Source organism: Coturnix japonica, unplaced genomic scaffold, assembly GCF_054131305.1.
Source record: "Coturnix japonica strain WE unplaced genomic scaffold, WE-NBRP24 Scf079, whole genome shotgun sequence".
Taxonomy (NCBI): domain Eukaryota; kingdom Metazoa; phylum Chordata; class Aves; order Galliformes; family Phasianidae; genus Coturnix; species Coturnix japonica.
This window is the reverse complement of record NW_028188982.1, coordinates 29411-48166: the sequence shown is the minus strand read 5'-3', so window position 1 is coordinate 48166 and position 18756 is coordinate 29411. Positions and strand designations below refer to the sequence as shown.

General features: G+C 49.2%; 1 protein-coding gene across 1 annotated transcript in view; it reads right to left on the bottom strand.

The window, feature by feature from the left end:
- Window positions 1–15477, bottom strand: part of LOC107307752 (rhodopsin kinase GRK1-like) — a 59037-nt gene extending 43560 nt beyond the window's left edge. Inside the window, 2 exon segments of the mRNA XM_085534230.1 lie at window positions 10868–11151; window positions 14538–15477. Of these exon segments, the coding sequence (XP_085390356.1) occupies window positions 10868–11151; window positions 14538–15135 (882 nt within the window). The 5' untranslated portion in view covers window positions 15136–15477.
- Between the last annotated feature and the right edge of the window lie 3279 nt (window positions 15478–18756).

The following is an 18756-nucleotide window of genomic DNA, read 5'->3' as shown; positions in this document are numbered from 1 at the left end:
AGGACACACAAAGGATATGATAAGGACATGCCAAGGACGTGATAAGGATGCGCCAAGGACATGCCAAGAACATGCTAAGGACACACCAAGGACATGGGAAGGACATGATAAGGACACAGGAAGGACATGCCAAGGACACACTAAGGACATGCCAAGGACATGAGAAGGGCATGACAAGAACGTGAGAAGGACATGCCAAGGACATGGAAAGGACATGGTAAAGACATGATAAGGACACAAGGACATGGTAAGGATGTGATAAGAACACGCCAATGACATGATAAGGATACGGTAAAGACATGGGAAGGACATGCCAAGGACATGGGAAGGACATGCCAAGGACACACTAAGGACATGCAAAGGACATGAGAAGGGCATGGGAAGGACATGAGAAGGACACGCCAAGGACATGAGAAGGGCATGACAAGAACATGAGAAGGACATGCCAAGGACATGGGAAGGACATGGTAAAGACATGATAAGGACATGATAAAGACACACAAAGGATATGATAAGGACATGCGAAGGACATGATAAGGACATGATAAAGATGTGATATGGACACGCCAAGGACACGATAAGGACATGATAAGGACACACCAAGAACGTAATAATGACACTCCAAGGATAGAAGGACACGCCAGGGACATGATAAGGACATGATAAGGACATGCCAAGGACATGAGAAGGACACGCCAAGGACATGAGAAGGGCATGACAAGAACATGAGAAGGGCATGACAAGAACATGGGAAGGGCATGGGAAGGACACAAGAAGGATGTGATATGGACATGAAAAGGATGTGATAAGGACATGGCAAGGACATGATAAGATACACGCCAAGGATGTGATAAGGACACAATAAGAACATGAGAAGGACACGTCAAGGACATGAGAAGGGCATGACAAGGACATGAGAAGGGCATGGGAAGGACACAAGAAGGATGTGATAAGGACATGCCAAGGACATGAGAAGGGCATGACAAGAACGTGAGAAGGACATGCCAAGGACATGGGAAGGACATGGTAAATACATGCTAAGGACATGATAAGGACACAGGAAGGACATGCCAAGGACACACTAAGGACATGCCAACGACATGAGAAGGGCATGACAAGAACGTGAGAAGGACATGCCAAGGACATGGAAAGGACATGGTAAAGACATGATAAGGACATGATAAGGACACAAGGACATGGTAAGGATGTGATAAGAACACGCCAAGGACATGATAAGGACATGGGAAGGACATGGAAAGGACACGATAAGGACACACCAAGGACACACAAAGGATATGATAAGGACATGCCAAGGACATGGTAAGGACATGGTAAAGATATGCCGAGGACATGCTAAGGACACAATAAGGACACGGGAAGGACATGCCAAGGACACACTAAGGACATGAGAAGGGCATGATAAGGACATGCCAAGGACATGATAAGGACATGCCAAGGACATGGGAAGGACATGGTAAAGACATGATAAGGACATGCCAAGGATGTGATATGGACACGCCAAGGACATGGTAAGGACATGATAAGGACATGGGAAGGACATGATAAGGACACACCAAGAACGTAATAATGACACTCCAAGGATAGAGGGACACGCCAGGGACATGATAAGGACATGCCAAGGACATGAGAAGGACACGCCAAGGACATGAGAAGGGCATGACAAGAACATGAGAAGGGCATGACAAGAACATGAGAAGGACATGGTAAAGACATGATAAGGACATGCCAAGGGCATGATAAGGACACGTCAAGGATGTGATATGGACACAGCAAGGACACGATAAGGACATGATAAGGACACACCAAGGATGTGATAAGGACATGTCAAGAACATGAGAAGGACACATCAAGGACATGATAAGAAGAACAGGGGAAGGACAGGGAAAGAAGAGGGGAAAAACAGGAAGAACAAGGGAAGAACGGAGGAAAAATAGGGGAAGAACAGGGGAAGAAGATGGGATAAATAGGGGAAGAACATGGGAAGAACACAGGAAGAACATGGGAAGAACAGGGGAAGAAGAGAGGAAAAAGAGGGGAAGAATCAGGGGAAGAAAAGAGGAAGAACAGCGGAAGAATGAGAAAAAACAGGAAAATCAGGAATAACGGGAAGAAAAGAGGAAGAGGAGAGGAAGGAAAGGGGAAGAACATGGAAAGAACAGAGGAAAAAGAGGGGAAGAATCAGGGGAAGAAAAGAGGAAAAATAGCGGAAGAATGGGAAAAAACAGAGGAAAATCAGGAATAACGGGAAGAAAAGAGGAAGAGGAGAGGAAGGAAAGGGGAAGAACATGGAAAGAACAGAGGAAAAACAGGAAGAAAAAGGGAAGAACAGAGGAAAAATAGGGGAAGAAGAGGGGAAGGACAGGAAGAAAAGAACGGGAAGAATTGGGAAGAACGGGAAGAATAGAGGAAAAACGGGAATAAGAGGGGAAGAATCACAGGAAGAACAGAGGAAGAAAGGAGGAATAACACGTGAAGAACAGAGGAATAACACGTGAAGAACAGAGGAATAACACGTGAAGAACAGAGGAAGAACAGGGAAAGAACCCAGGAAGGACAGGAGAAGGACATGGGAAGGATCAGGGAAGAACAGGGGAAAAACAGGAAGAAAAAGGGAAGAACAGAGGAAAAATAGGGGGAGAACAGGGGAAGACGAGAGGAAGAACAGAGGGAGAACAGGGGAAGAATCAGGGGAAGAAGAGAGGAAGAAAAGAGGAAGAATAGGGAAAGAACAGAGGAAGAACAGGGGAAAAAGATGAACAGGGGAAGGAAAAGGGGAAGAAAACGGGAAGAACAGGGGAAGAACAGAGGAAAAAACAGGAAGAAAACGGGAAGAACAGAGAAAGAACAGTGGAAAAGGGAAGAACAGAGGAAAAATAGGGGAAGAACTGGGGAAGAAGAGGGGGAAAAGAGAGGAAGAACATGGGAGGAACAGGAAGGACAGAGGGAGAACGGGAAGGAGAGGGGAAGAAGAGGGGAAAAACAGAGGAAGAACAGGAGAAGAAAAAGGGAAGAAGAGAGGAAGAACAGGAGAAGAACGGGAAGAACGGGAAAAAGAGAGGAAGATGAGAGGAAGAACAGAGAAAGAACACGGGAAGAACAGGGGAAGAACACAGGAAGGACATGAGAAGAAAGGAAGAACAGAGGAAGAAGAGGGGAAGAATCAGGGGAAGAGCAGAGGAAGAGCAGGGGAAGAATATGGGAAGAAGAGAGGAAGAAGAGGGGAAGAGCAGGGGAAGAACAGAGGAATAAGAGGGGAAGGACAGGGGAAGAAGAGGGGAAAAAGAGTGGAAGAACAGGAAGAAGAGAGGAAGATGAGAGGAAGAAGAGAGGAAGAAGAGAGGAAGAAGAGAGGAAGGACAGGGGAAGATGAGAAGAAGAACAGGGGAAGGACAGAGGAAGAACAGGGGAAGGACAGAGGAAGAACAGGGGAAGGACAGAGGAAGAACACGGGAAGAACGGGATGGATGGGAGGAAGAGAAGAAGAGAGGAAGAACAGGAAAGAACAGGGGAAAAACAGGAAGAACAGAGGAAAAACTGGAAGAAGAGAGGAACAGGGGAAGAACAGGGGAAAAAGAGAGGAAAAAGAGGAAGAACAGGGGAAGAAGAGAGGAAGAAGAGGAAGAAGAGAGAAAGAACAGAGGAAGAAGAGAGGAAGGACAGGGGAAGATGAGAGGAAGGACAGGGGAAGAACAGGGGAGGAAAAGAGGAGGAAGAGAGGAAAAACACAGGAAGAAGAGCGGAAGAACGGGGGAAAAGGGAAGAACAGAGGAAAAATAGGGGAAAAACGGGAAGAACAGAGGAAAAATGGGAAGGTGAGAGCAAGAACATGGGAAAAATATGGGAAGAAGAGAGGAAGGGCAGGGGAAAAACAGAGGAAGAGCAGGGGAAGAAAAGAGGAAGAAGAGGGGAAGAACAGGGGAAGAAGAGGGGAAAAAGAGTGGAAGAACAGGAAGAAGAGAGGAAGATGAGAGGAAGAACAGGGGAAGAAGAGAGGAAGAAGAGAGGAAGGACAGAGGAAAAAGAGGGGAAGAAGAGAGGAAGAAGAGAGGAAGGACAGGGGAAGATGAGAAGAAGAACATGGGAAGAACAGAGGAAGAACAAGGGAAGAAGAGAGGAAGGAAAGAGGAAGAACAGGGAAAGAACAGAGGAAAAAGAGAGGAAAAACAGGGGAAGAAGAGAGGAAGGACAGAGGAAGAACAGGGGAGGAAAAGAGGAGGAAGAGAGGAAGAACGCAGGAAGAAGAGACGAAGAACAGGGGAAAAGGGAAGAACAGAGGAAAAATAGGGGAAGAACGGGAAGAACAGAGGAAAAATGGGAAGAGAGCAAGAACATGGGAAGAATATGGGAAGAAGAGGGGAAGGGCAGGGGAAAAACAGAGGAAGAGCAGGGGAAGAAAAGAGGAAGAAGAGGGGAAGGACAGGGGAAGAAGAGGGGAAAAAGAGTGGAAGAACAGGAAGAAGAGAGGAAGATGAGAGGAAGAAGAGAGGAAGAACAGGGGAAGAAGAGGGGAAGGACAGAGGAAGAACAGGGGAAGGACAGAGGAAGAACACGGGAAGAACGGGATGGATGGGAGGAAGAGAAGAAGAGAGGAAGAACAGGAAAGAAAAGGGGAAAAACAGGAAGAACAGAGGAAAAACTGGAAGAAGAGAGGAACAGGGGAAGAACAGGGGAAGAAGAGGGGAAAAAGAGGAAGAATGGGAAGAAGAGAGGAAGATGAGAGGAAGAAGAGAGGGAGAATGGGGGAAAAACTGGAAGAACGGGAAGGAGAGGAAAAATGGGAAGAAGAGAGGAACAGGGGAAGAAGAGGGGAAGAAGAGAGGAAGGACGGGAAGAAGAGAGGAAGATGAGAGGAAGAACAGGGGAAGAAGAGGGGAAAAAGAGAGGAAGAACAGGAAGAAGAGAGGAAAAAGAGAGGAAGGACAGAGGAAGAACAGGGGAAGAAGAGAGGAAGAAGAGAGGAAGGACAGGGGAAGATGAGAAGAAGAACATGGGAAGAACAGAGGAAGAACAAGGGAAGAAGAGAGAAAGAAAAGAGGAAGAACAGGGAAAGAACAGAGGAAAAAGAGAGGAAAAACAGGGGAAGAAAAGAGGAAGAACAGGGGAGGAAAAGAGGAGGAAGAGAGGAAAAACACAGGAAGAAGAGAGGAAGAACAGGGGAAAAGGGAAGAACAGAGGAAAAATAGGGGAAAAAAAGGAAGAACGGAGGAAAAATGGGAGGGTGAGAGGAAGAACATGGGAAGAATATGGGAAGAAGAGAGGAAGGGCAGGGGAAAAACAGAGGAAGAGCAGGGGAAGAAAAGAGGAAGAAGAGGGGAAGGACAGGGGAAGAAGAGGGGAAAAAGAGAGGAAGAAGAGAGGAAGGATAGGGGAAGATGAGAAGAAGAACATGGGAAGAACAGAGGAAGAACAAGGGAAGAACAGAGGAAGAAAAGAGGAAGAACAGGGAAAGAACAGAGGAAAAAGAGAGGAAAAACAGGGGAAGAAGAGAGGAAGAAGAGGAAGAATGGGAAGAAGAGGGGAAGGACAGGGGAAGAAGAGGGGAAAAGAGTGGAAGAACAGGAAGAAGAGAGGAAGATGAGAGGAAGAAGAGAGGAAGAAGAGAGGAAGAACAGGGGAAGGACAGAGGAAGAACACGGGAAGAACGGGATGGATGGGAGGAAGAGAAGGAGAGAGGAAGAACAGGGGAAAAACAGGAAGAACAGAGGAAAAACTGGAAGAAGAGAGGAACAGGGGAAGAAGAGGGGGAAAAGAGAGGAAAAAGAGGAAGAATGGGAAGAAAAGGGGAAGAACAGAGGAAGAAGAGAGGAAGAACAGGGGAAGAAGCGGGGAAAAAGAGTGGAAGAACAGGAAGAAAAGAGGAAGAAGAGAGGAAGAAGTGAGGAAGAAGAGAGGAAGAAGAGAGGAAGGACAGGGGAAGATGAGAAGAAGAACATGGGAAGAACAGAGGGAGAACAAGGGAAGAAGAGAGGAAGAAAAGAGGAAGAACAGGGAAAGAACAGAGGAAAAAGAGAGGAAAAACAGGGGAAGAAGTGAGGAAGGACAGAGGAAGAACAGGGGAAGAAAAGAGGAGGAAGAGAGGAAAAACACAGGAAGAAGAGAGGAAGAACAGGGGAAAAGGGAAGAACAGAGGAAAAATAGGGGAAAAAAAGGAAGAATAGAGGAAAAATGGGAAGGTGAGAGGAAGAACATGGGAAGAATATGGGAAGAAGAGAGGAAGGGCAGGGGAAAAACAGAGGAAGAGCAGGGGAAGAAAAGAGGAAGAAGAGGGGAAGGACAGGGGAAGAAGAGGGGAAAAAGAGAGGAAGGACAGAGGAAGAACAGGGGAAGAAAAGAGGAGGAAGAGAGGAAGAAAAGAGGAGGAAGAGAGGAAGAACAGGGGAAGAAGAGAGGAAGAACAGGGGAAAAGGGAAGAACAGGGGAAAAATAGGGGAAGAACGGGAAGAACAGAGGAAAAATGGGAAGGTGAGAGGAAGAACATGGGAAGAATATGGGAAGAAGAGAGGAAGGGCAGGGGAAAAACAGAGGAAGAGCAGGGGAAGAAAAGAGGAAGAAGAGGGGAAGGACAGGGGAAGAAGAGGGGAAAAAGAGTGGAAGAACAGGAAGAAGAGAGGAAGATGAGAGGAAGAAGAGAGGGAGAATGGGGGAAAAACTGGAAGAACGGGAAGGAGAGGAAAAATGGGAAGAAGAGAGGAACAGGGGAAGAAGAGGGGAAGAAGAGGGGAAAAAGAGGAAGAATGGGAAGAAGAGAGGAAGAAGAGAGGAAGAACAGGGGAAGAAGAGGGGAAAAAGAGAGGAAGGACGGGAAGAAGAGGGGAAGAAGAGAGGAAGAAGAGGAAGAAGAGGGGAAGAAAAGAGGAAGAAGAGAGGAAGGACAGGGGAAGATGAGAAGAAGAACATAGGAAGAACAGAGGAAGAACAAGGGAAGAAGAGAGGAAGAAAAGAGGAAGAACAGAGAAAGAACAGAGGAAAAAGAGAGGAAAAACAAGGGAAGAACAGAGGAAGAACAGGGGAAGAAAAGAGGAGGAAGAGAGGAAAAACACAGGAAGAAGAGAGGAAGAACAGGGGAAAAGGGAAGAACAGAGGAAAAATAGGAGAAGAACGGAAAGAACAGAGGAAAAATGAAAAGATGAGAGGAAGAACATGGGAAGAATCAGGGGAAGAAGAGGGGAAGGACACAGGAAAGATGGGAAGAAGAGAGGAAGATGAGAGGAAGAATAGGGGAAGATATGGGAAGAAGAGAGGTAGAACGAGAATAACTCATGAAGAACGGGAAGAACAGAGGAAGAACAGGGGAAGAACAGGATGGATGGGAGGAAGAGAATAAAAGAGGAAGAACAGGAAAGAACAGGGGAATAAGAGGGGAAAAAGAGAGGAAGGACAGAGGAAGAACAGGGGAAGAAGAGAGGAAGAAGAGGAAGAATGGGAAGAAGAAGGGAAGAAGGGGGGAAGAAGAGGGGAAAAAGAGTGGAAGAACAGGAAGAAGAGAGGAAGATGAGAGGAAGAAGAGAGGAAGAAGAGAGGAAGAACAGGGGAAGGACAGAGGAAGAAGAGAGGAAGAACAGGGGAAGGACAGAGGAAGAACACGGGAAGAACGGGATGGATGGGAGGAAGAGAAGAAGGGAGGAAGAACAGGGGAAAAACAGGAAGAACAGAGGAAAAACTGGAAGAAGAGAGGAACAGGGGAAGAAGAGGGGGAAAAGAGAGGAAAAAGAGGAAGAATGGGAAGAAAAGGGGAAGAACAGAGGAAAAAGAGAGGAAGAACAGGGGAAGAAGCGGGGAAAAAGAGTGGAAGAACAGGAAGAAGAGGGGAAGATGAGAGGAAGAAGAGAGGAAGGACAGGGGAAGATGAGAAGAAGAACATGGGAAGAATGGAGGAAGAACAAGGGAAGAAGAGAGGAAGAAAAGAGGAAGAACAGGGAAAGAACAGAGGAAAAAGAGAGGAAAAACAGGGGAAGAAGAGAGGAAGAAGAGGAAGAATGGGAAGAAGAAGGGAAGAAAAGGGGAAGAAGAGGCGAAAAAGAGAGGAAGAACAGGAAGAAGAGAGGAAGATGAGAGGAAGAAGAGAGGGAGAATGGGAGAAAAACTGGAAGAACTGGAAGGAGAGGAAAAATGGGAATAAGAGAGGAACAGGGGAAGAAGAGGGGAAGAAGAGGGGAAAAAGAGGAAGAATGGGAAGAAGAGAGGAAGAACAGGGGAAGAAGAGGGGAAGAAGAGGGGGAAAAGAGTGGAAGAACAGGAAGAAGAGAGGAAGATGAGAGGAAGAACAGGGGAAGAAGAGGGGAAAAAAGAGAGGAAGAAGAGGAGAAGAAGAGGAAGAAGAGAGGAACAGGGGAAGATGAGAAGAAGAACATGGGAAGAACAGAAGAAGAACAAGGGAAGAAGAGAGGAAGGAAAGAGGAAGAACAGGGAAAGAACAGAGGAAAAAGAGAGGAAAAACAGGGGAAGAAGAGAGGAAGAACGGGGGAGGAAAAGAGGAGGAAGAGAGGAAGAACAGGGGAAAAGGGAAGAACAGAGGAAAAATAGGAGAAGAACGGGAAGAACAGAGGAAAAATGGGAAGATGAGAGAAAGAACATGGGAAGAATATGGGAAGAAGAGAGGAAAAACTGGAAGAAGAGAGGAACAGGGGAAGAACAGGGGAAGAAGAGGGGAAAAAGAGAGGAAAAAGAGGAAGAATGGGAAGAAAAGGGGAAGAACAGAGGAAGAAGAGAGGAAGAAGAGGAAGAAGAGAGGAAGAAGAGAGGAATGACGGGAAGATGAGAAGAACATGAGAAGAACAGAGGAAGAACAAGGGAAGAAGAGAGGAAGAAAAGAGGAAGAACGGGAAGAAGAGAGGAAGATCAGGGGAAGAAAAGAGGAGGAAGAGAGGAAAAACACAGGAAGAAGAGGGGAAGAACGGGGGAAAAGGGAAGAACAGAGGAAAAATAGGGGAAGAACAGGAAGAACAGAGGAAAAATGGGAAGATGAGAGGAAGAACATGGGAAGAATCAGGGGAAGAAGAGAGGAAGGACACAGGAAAGATGGGAAGAAGAGAGGAAGATGAGAGGAAGAATAGGGGAAGATATGGGAAGAAGAGAGGAAGAACGAGAATAACTCGTGAAGAACGGGAAGAACAGAGGAAGGACAGGGGAAGAACAGGATGGATGGGAGGAAGAGGAGAAGAGAGGAAGAACAGGGGAAAAACAGGGGAATAAGAGGGGAAAAAGAGAGGAAGGACAGAGGAAGAACAGGGGAAGAAGAGAGGAAGAAGAGGAAGAATGGGAAGAAGAGGGGAAGAACAGGGGAAGAAGAGGGGAAAAAGAGTGGAAGAACAGGAAGAAGAGAGGAAGATGAGAGGAAGAATGGGGGAAGGACAGAGGAAGAACACGGGAAGGACAGAGGAAGAACACGGGAAGAACGGGATGGATGGGAGGAAGAGAAGGAGAGAGGAAGAACAGGAAAGAACAGGGGAAAAACAGGAAGAACAGAGGAAAAACTGGAAGAAGAGAGGAACAGGGGAAGAAGAGGGGAAAAAGAGTGGAAGAACAGGAAGAAGACAGGAAGATGAGAGGAAGAAGAGAGGGAGAATGGGGGAAAAACTGGAAGAACGGGAAGGAGAGGAAAAATGGGAAGAAGAGAGGAACAGGGGAAGAAGAGGGGAAGAAGAGGAAGAATGGGAAGAAGAGGGGAAGAACAGAGGAAGAAGAGAGGAAGAACAGGGGAAGAAGAGGGGAAAAAGAGTGGAAGAACAGGAAGAAGAGAGGAAGAAGAGAGGAAGGACAGGGGAAGATGAGAAGAAGAACATGGGAAGAACAGAGGAAGAACAAGGGAAGAAGAGAGGAAGAAAAGAGGAAGAACAGGGAAAGAACAGAGGAAAAAGAGAGGAAACACAGGGGAAGAAGAGAGGAAGAACAGGGGAAGAAAAGAGGAGGAAGAGAGGAAAAACACAGGGAGAAGAGAGGAAGAACAGGGGAAAAGGGAAGAACAGAGGAAAAATAGGGGAAAAACGGGAAGAACAGAGGAAAAATGGGAAGATGAGAGGAAGAACATGGGAAGAATATGGGAAGAAGAGAGGAAGGGCAGGGGAAAAACAGAGGAAGAGCAGGGGAAGAAAAGTGGAATAAGAGGGGAAGGACAGGGGAAGAAGAGGGGAAAAAGAGTGGAAGAACAGGAAGAAGAGAGGAAGATGAGAGGAAGAAGAGAGGAAGAACACGGGAAGAAGAGGGGAAAAAGAGAGGAAGGACAGAGGAAGAACAGGGGAAGGAGAGGAAAAATGGGAAGTAGAGAGGAACAGGGGAAGAAGAGGGGAAAAAGAGGAAGAATGGGAAGAAGAGAGGAAGAAGAGAGAAAGAACAGGGGAAGAAGAGGGGAAAAAGAGAGGAAGGACGGGAAGAAGAGAGGAAGATGAGAGGAAGAACAGAGGAAGAAGAGAGGAAAAAGAGAGGAAGGACAGAGGAAGAAGAGGGGAAGAAGAGAGGAAGAAGAGGGGAAGAAGAGAGGAAGAAGAGAGGAAGAAGAGAGGAAGGACAGGGGAAGATGAGAAGAAGAACATGGGAAGAACAGAGGAAGAACAAGGGAAGAAGAGAGGAAGAAAAGAGGAAGAACAGGGAAAGAACTGAGGAAAAAGAGAGGAAAAACAGGGGAAGAAGAGAGGAAGAACAGGGGAAGAAAAGAGGAGGAAGAGAGGAAAAACACAGGAAGAAGAGGGGAAGAACGGGGGAAAAGGGAAGAACAGGGGAAAAATAGGGGAAAAACGGGAAGAACAGAGGAAAAATGGGAAGGTGAGAGGAAGAACATGGGAAGAATATGGGAAAAACAGGAAGAACATTTATGGGGTGGGTTATAGGGTGGTTTATGGGGTTTCCTCACTTGATATCCCTGCCTCTTCTTGAGCCTCTTCTTATTGAGCTTCTTATTGGCGAACATCTTCCCCGTAGCCCGACGTTGACACGCACAAACTTCCCCAAATCCCCCTTTACCCAAAACCCGAAAATCCACGAAGGAATCGGGGGCGACCGGTTGTTTTTCCAACCATTTGAATTGAAGGAAACGACTGAAATAAGGGGAAGTGAGATACGGGATCCAGGCCGTCACTTCTAAGTGGGTCAATAGATCCTGGTGGGCTGGGTGGAAATCCGGAGGTGAGGAGGAACCTAGAGGGGGAAATGGAAAGGAAATAAGGGGGGAATAAGGGGAAATAAGGGGAAATAAGGGGAAATAAGGGGAAATAAGGGGAAATAAGGGGAAATAAGGGGAAAATAAGGGGAAATAAGGGAAATAAGGGGAAATAAGGGGAAATAAGGGGAAATAAGGGGAAATAAGGGAGAAATGGAAATGGAAGGGGGAAATAAAGGGGTGGAAATGGAAATGGAAGGGGGAAATAAGGGGGGAAATGGGAAGGAAAGGGGGAAATAAGGGGGGAAATGGGAAGGAAAGGGGGAAATAAGGGGGGAAATGGGAAGGAAAGGGGGAAATAAGGGGGAATAAGGGGAAATAAGGGGGATTAAGGGGAAATAAGGGGGGAAATGGAAATGGAAGGGGGAAATAAGGGGGGAAATGGGAAGGAAAGGGGGAAATAAGGGGGAAATAAGGGGGGAAATGGGAAGTAAAGGGGGAAATAAGGGGGGAAATGGGAAGGAAATGGGGAAATAAGGGGGGAAATGGGAAGGAAGGGGGAAATAAGGGGGGAAATGGGAAGAAAAGGGGGAAATAAGGGGGGAATAAGGGGTGGAAATGGAAAGGGGAGGGGGAAATGGAAAGGAAGAGGGAAATAAGGGGGAAATAAGGGGGGAAATGGAAAGGAAATGGGGAAATAAGGGGGAAATAAGGGGGGAAATGGAAATGGAAGGGGGAAATAATGGGGAAAATGGAAAGGGAAGGGGGAAATAAGGGGGGAATGGGAAGGAAAGGGGGAAATAAGGGGGGAAATGGGAAGGAAAGGGGGAAATAAAGGGGGATATGGGAAGAAAAGGGGGAAATAAGGGTGGAAATGGAAAGGAAAGGGGGAAATAAGGGGGGAAATGGGAAGAAAATGGGGAAATAAGGGGGGAAATGGGAAGGAAAGGGGGAAATAAGGGGGAAATAAGGGGGAAATGGAAATGGAAGGAGGAAGTGAGATACGGGATCCAGGCCGTCACTTCTAAGTGGGTCAATAGATCCTGGTGGGCTGGGTGGAAATCCGGAGGTGAGGAGGAACCTAGAGGGGGAAATGGAAAGGAAATAAGGGGGAAATAAGGGGAAATAAGGGGAAATAAGGGGGAAATAAGGGGGGAAATGGAACTGGAAGGGGGAAATAAGGGGGGAAATGGGAAGGAAAGGGGGAAATAAGGGGGAAATGGAAAGGAAAGGGGGAAATGGAAAGGAAGGGGGAAGTAGTAGGGCGAAATAAGGGGGAAATGGGAAGGAAGGGGGAAATAAGGGGGAAATAAGGGGGGAAATGGGAAGGAAAGGGGGAAATAAGGGGGGAAATGGGAAGAAAAGGGGGAAATAAGGGGGGAAATGGAAATGGAAGGAGGAAGTGAGATACGGGAGCCAGGCCGTCACTTCTAAGTGGGTCAATAGATCCTGGTGGGCTGGGTGGAAATCCGGAGGTGAGGAGGAACCTAGAGGGGGAAATGGAAAGGAAATAAGGGGGAAATAAGGGGAAATAAGGGGGAATAAGGGGAAATAAGGGAGAAATGGAAATGGAAGGGGGAAATAAGGGGGGAAATGGGAAGAAAAGGGGGAAATAAGGGGGGAAATGGGAAGGAAAGGGGGAAATAAGGGGGGAAATGGGAAGGGAAGGGGGAAATAAGGGGGGAAATGGAAAGGGAAGGGGGAAGTAGTAGGGGGAAATAAGGAGGAAATGGGAAGGAAGGGGGAAATAAGGGGGAAATAAGGGGGAAATGGAAAGGAAAGGGGGAAATAAGGGGGGAAATGGGAAGGAAAGGGGGAAATAAGGGGGGAAATGGGAAGGAAAGGGGGAAATAAGGGGGGAAATGGGAAGGAAAGGGGGAAATAAGGGGGGAAATGGGAAGAAAAGGGGGAAATAAGGGGAAATAAGGGGGGAAATGGAAATGGAAGGAGGAAGTGAGATATGGGAGCCAGGCCGTCACTTCTAAGTGGGTCAATAGATCCTGGTGGGCTGGGTGGAAATCCGGAGGTGAGGAGGAACTTAGAGGGGGAAGTAGAAATAATGGGGGGTGTTGGGGAGGGGATGGGAAGGGACATAGGGGATGGGGATGGGGGTTTGGAAGTCAATATGGGTGGTGGGAGGACTCATGGCGCCTTTGGAGGACTTATGGCGCCTTTGGAGGACTCATGGCTGCCCTTGGAGGACTAATGGTTGCCCTTGGAGGACTAATGGTTGCCCTTGGAGGACTTATGGCTGCCCTTGGAGGACTCATGGCTGCTGTTGGAGGACTCATGACCGCCCCTGGAGGACTCATGGCCGTCCTTGGAGGACTAATGGTCACCCCTGGAGGACTAATGGCTGCCCTTGGAGGACTCATGGCTGCCCCTGGAGGACTCATGGCCATCCTTGCAGGACTCATGGCTGCCCTAGGAGGACCAATGGCTGCCATTGGAGGACTCATGGCTGCCCCTGGAACCCTTGGAAGACTCATGGCTGCCCCTGTAGCCATCATGGCCGTTCTTGGAGGACCAATGGCCGCTGTTGGAGGACTCATGGCCGCCCTTGGAGAACTCATGGCTGCCCTAGGAGGACTCATGGCCGCCCTTGGAGGACTCATGGCTGCCATTGGAGGACTCATGGCCACCCCTGGAACCCTTGGAGGACTCATGGCCGCCCTTGGAGGACTCATGGCTACCCCTGAAACCCTTGGAGGACTAATGGCTGCCATTGGAGGACTCATGGCTGCCCCTGTAGCCATCATGGCCGTCCTTGGAGGACTAATGGCTACCATTGGAGGACTCATGGCTGCCCCTGTAGCCATCATGGCCGTCCTTGGAGGACTAATGGCTACCATTGGAGGACTCATGGCTGCCCTTGGAGGACTCATAGCTGCCATTGAAGGACTCATGGCCACCCTTGGAGGACTCATGGCTGCCATTGTAGGACTCATGGCTGCCCTTGGAGGACTCATGGCTACCCCTGAAACTCTTGGAGGACTAATGGCTGCCATTGGAGGACTCATGGCTGCCCCTGGAACCCTTGGAGGACTCATGGCTGCCATTGGAGGACTCATGGCTGCCCCTGGAAGACTCATGGCTGCCCCTGTAGCCATCATGGCCGTCCTTGGAGGACTAATGGCTACCACTGGAGGACTCATGGCACCCTTGGAGGACTCATGGCTGCCCCTGGAGGACTCATGGCCATCCTTGCAGGACTCATGGCTGCCCTAGGAGGACCAATGGCTGCCATTGGAGGACTAATGGCTGCCATTGGAACCCTTGGAGGACTCATGGCTGCCCCTGGAACCCTTGGAGGACTCATGGCTGCCCCTGTAGCCATCATGGCTGCTCTTGGAGGACTCATGGCCACCCTTGGAGGACCAATGGCCGCCCTTGGAGGACTAATGGCCGCACTTGGAGGACTCACCAGGCGGTGGCGCTGTTGCGTTGGCGGACAGGAAGCCGCAATACTCGTCCCGTCCCTCAGTAAAGAACCTCTTCCGGATGTCGTTGGCCGCCGCCATCTTCTCCCCCTCCTCACAACACTCATAGGCCTCAAGCTCCTCCCACAGCGCCCCCACGGCAGCCAATCCCGGCGTAGCTTTCAAAAACTGCCTAAAAAGCCTCTTCCCTATTGGCTGCTCCACGCAGTGCCACCGGAAGGACACTTCCTCTTCCTCGCCGCCATCTTGTTTTTGGCCGCCATCTTGTTTTTGGCCGCCATCTTGGTTTTGGCCGCCATCTTGGTTTTGGACGCCATCTTGTTTAGGGCCGCCATTTTGTTGCGGGACGCCATTTTGTAGCCTGTTCCCGACCAGTCGGGCCCGTAGACCTTCACATTGAGATATATGGGGCAGACGAAGACGAGCTCGATGCTTTCGGTCCTTTCCGGACCCCCCTTGCCCCCCACCTCGGGCTGATACATAGGCAGAGTTGGCCACCACCGTCTCCAGGCCTCCGATATCCATGGCTGCTGTTAATGGAGGGGAAGGGGAGGAGATGAGGATGATGTAGGCCTCAATCATGGGGTAGACAAGGCCGCCATCTTGGATTTAGCTCCGCCCCCTTTGGATTAGCCCCTGGAGGAATCATGGCACCCTTGGAGGACTCATGGCCGCCCTTGGAGGACTAATGGCTACCACTGGAGGACTCATAACTGCCCTTGGAGGACTCATGGCCGCCCCTGGAGGACTCATGGCACCCTTGGAGGACTCATGGCTGCCCCTGGAGGACTCATGGCCGCCCTTGGAGGACTCATGGCATCCCTGGAGGACTCATGGCTGCCTGTGTAGCCATCGTGGCCGTCCTTGGAGGACTAATGGCTACCACTGGAGGACTCATGGCACCCTTGGAGGACTCATGGCCGCCCTTGGAGGACTCATGGCTGCCCCTGGAGGACTAATGGCTGCCCCTGGAACCCTTGGAGGACTCATGGCCGCCCATGGAGGACTCATGGCTGCCCCTGGAGGCCTCATGGCTGCCCCTGGAACCCTTGGAGGACTCATGGCCGCCCTTGGAGGACTAATGGCTGCCCCTGGAGGACTCATGGCACCCTTGAAGGACTAATGGTTGCCCCTGGAGGACTCATGGCTGCCCCTGGAACCCTTGGAGGACTCATGGCCGCCCCTAGAGGACTAATGGCTGCCCTTGGAGGACTCATGGCTGCCCTTGGAGGACTCATGCCTTCCCTGGAGAACTCATGGCTGCCCTTGGAGGTCTCATGGCGGCCCTTGGAGGACTCATGGCCACCCCTGGAGCCCCTCCCCCCCATAGAACCCAATTACCCTCATAGAACCCAATTACCCCCATAGAACCCTATTACCCCCCATAGAACCCAATTACCCCCATAGAACCCAATTACCACCCCATAGAACCCTATTACCCCCCATAGAACCCAATTACACCCCATAGAACCCTATTACCCCCCATAGAACCCAATTACCCCCCATAGAACCCAATTGCCCCCCATAGAACCCTATTACCACCCCATAGAACCCAATTACCCCCCATAAAACCCTATTACCCCCCATAGAACCCAATTACCCCCCATAGAACCCAATTACACCCCATAGAACCCAATTACCCCCATAGAACCCAATTACACCCCATAGAACCCTATTACCCCCATAGAACCCTATTACCCCCCATAGAACCCAATTACCCCCATAGAACCCAATTACCCCCCATAGAACCCTATTACCCCCCCATAGAACCCAATTACCCCCCATAGAACCCAATTACCCCCCATAGAAACCAATTACCCCCCCACAGAACCCAATTACCCCCCCATAGAACCCAATTACCCCCCATAAAACCCTATTACCCCCCATAGAACCCAATTACCCCCCATAGAACCCAATTACACCCCATAGAACCCAATTACCCCCATAGAACCCAATTACACCCCATAGAACCCTATTACCCCCATAGAACCCTATTACCCCCCATAGAACCCAATTACCCCCATAGAACCCAATTACCCCCCATAGAACCCTATTACCCCCCCATAGAACCCAATTACCCCCCATAGAACCCAATTACCCCCCATAGAAACCAATTACCCCCCCACAGAACCCAATTACCCCCCCATAGAACCCAATTACCCCCCATAGAACCCTATTACCCCCCATAGAACCCAATTACCCCCCCATAGAACCCTATTACCCCCCCATAGAACCCTATTACCCCCCATAGAACCCTATTACCCCCATAGAACCCAATTACCCCCCCATAGAACCCAATTACCCCCCATAGAACCCAATTACCCCCCATAGAACCCTATTACCCCCCATAGAGTCCAATTACGCCCCATAGAACCCAATTACCCCCCATAGAACCCAATTACCCCCATAGAACCCAATTACCCCCCATAGAACCCAATTACCCCCATAGAACACAATTACCACCCATAGAACGCAATTACCCCCCATAGAAACCAATTACCCCCATAGAACCCAATTACCCCCCATAGAACCCAATTACCCCCCATAGAACCCTATTACCCCCATAGAACCCTATTACCCCCATAGAACCCAATTACCCCCCCATAGAACCCAATTACCCCCCATAGAACCCAATTACCCCCATAGAACCCAATTACCCCCCATAGAACCCAATTACCCCCATAGAACCCAATTACCCCCATAGAACCCAATTACACCCCATAGAACCCTATTACCCCCCATAGAACCCAATTACCCCCCATAGAACCCTATTACCCCCCATATATCCCTATTACCCCCCATAGAACCCAATTACCCCCCCATAGAACCCTATTACCCCCCATAGAACCCAATTACCCCCCATAGAACCCAATTACACCCCATAGAACCTAATTACACCCCATAGAATCCTATTACCCCCCCATAGAACCCAATTACCCCCCATAGAACCCTATTACCCCCATAGAACCCAATTACCCCCCATAGAACTCAATCACCCCCCCATAGATCCCTATTACCCACATAGAACCCTATTACCCCCCATAGAACCCTATTACCCCCCATAGAACCCAATTACCACCCATAGAACCCTATTACCCCCCATAGAACCCAATTACCCCCCCATAGAACCCAATTACCCCCCATAGAACCCTATTACCCCCCACATATCCCTATTACCCCCCATAGAACCCAATTACCCCCCCATAGAACCCAATTACCCCCCATAGAACCCTATTACCCCCCATAGAACCCAATTACCCCCCATAGAACCCTATTACCCCCCCACAGAACCCTATTACCCCCCCATAGAACCCAATTACCCCCATAGAACCCAATTACCCCCCATAGAACCCTATTACCCCCCATAGAACCCTATTACCCCCCCATAGAACCCAATTACCCCCCCACAGAACCCTATTACCCCCCCATAGAACCCAATTACCCCCCATAGAACCCAATTACCATTCCATAGAACCCAATTACCCCCCAAAGAACCCAGTTACCCCCCATAGAACCCAATTACCCCCATAGAACCCAATTACCCCCATGGAACCCAATTACCCCCCATAGAACCCAATTACCCCCATAGAACCCAATTACCCCCCATAGAACCCAATTACCCCCCATAGAACCCAATTACCCCCCATAGAACCCAATTACCCCCATAGAACCCAATTACCCCCACAGAACCCAATTACCCCCATAGAACCCAATTACCCCCCCCATAGAACCCTATTACCCCCCCATAGAACCCTATTACCTTCATAGAACCCAATTACCCCCATAGAACCCAATTACACCCATAGAACCCTATTACCCCCCCATTACACCCATTACCCCCCATAGAATCCTATTACCCGCCATAGAACCCAATTACCCCCATAGAACCCAATTACCCCCCCATAGAACCCTATTACTCCCATAGAACCCAATTACCCCCATAGAACCCAATTACCCCCCCATAGAACCCTATTACTCCCATAGAACCCAATTACCCCCATAGAACCCTATTACCCCCCATAGAATCCAATTACCCCCCATAGAACCCTATTACCCCCATAGAACCCAATTACGCCCCATAGAACCCAATTACCCCCCCCATAGAACCCAATTACCACCATAGAACCCAATTACCCCCCATATAACCCAATTACCCCCCCCATAGAACCCAATTACCCCCCATAGAACCCTATTACCCCTTAT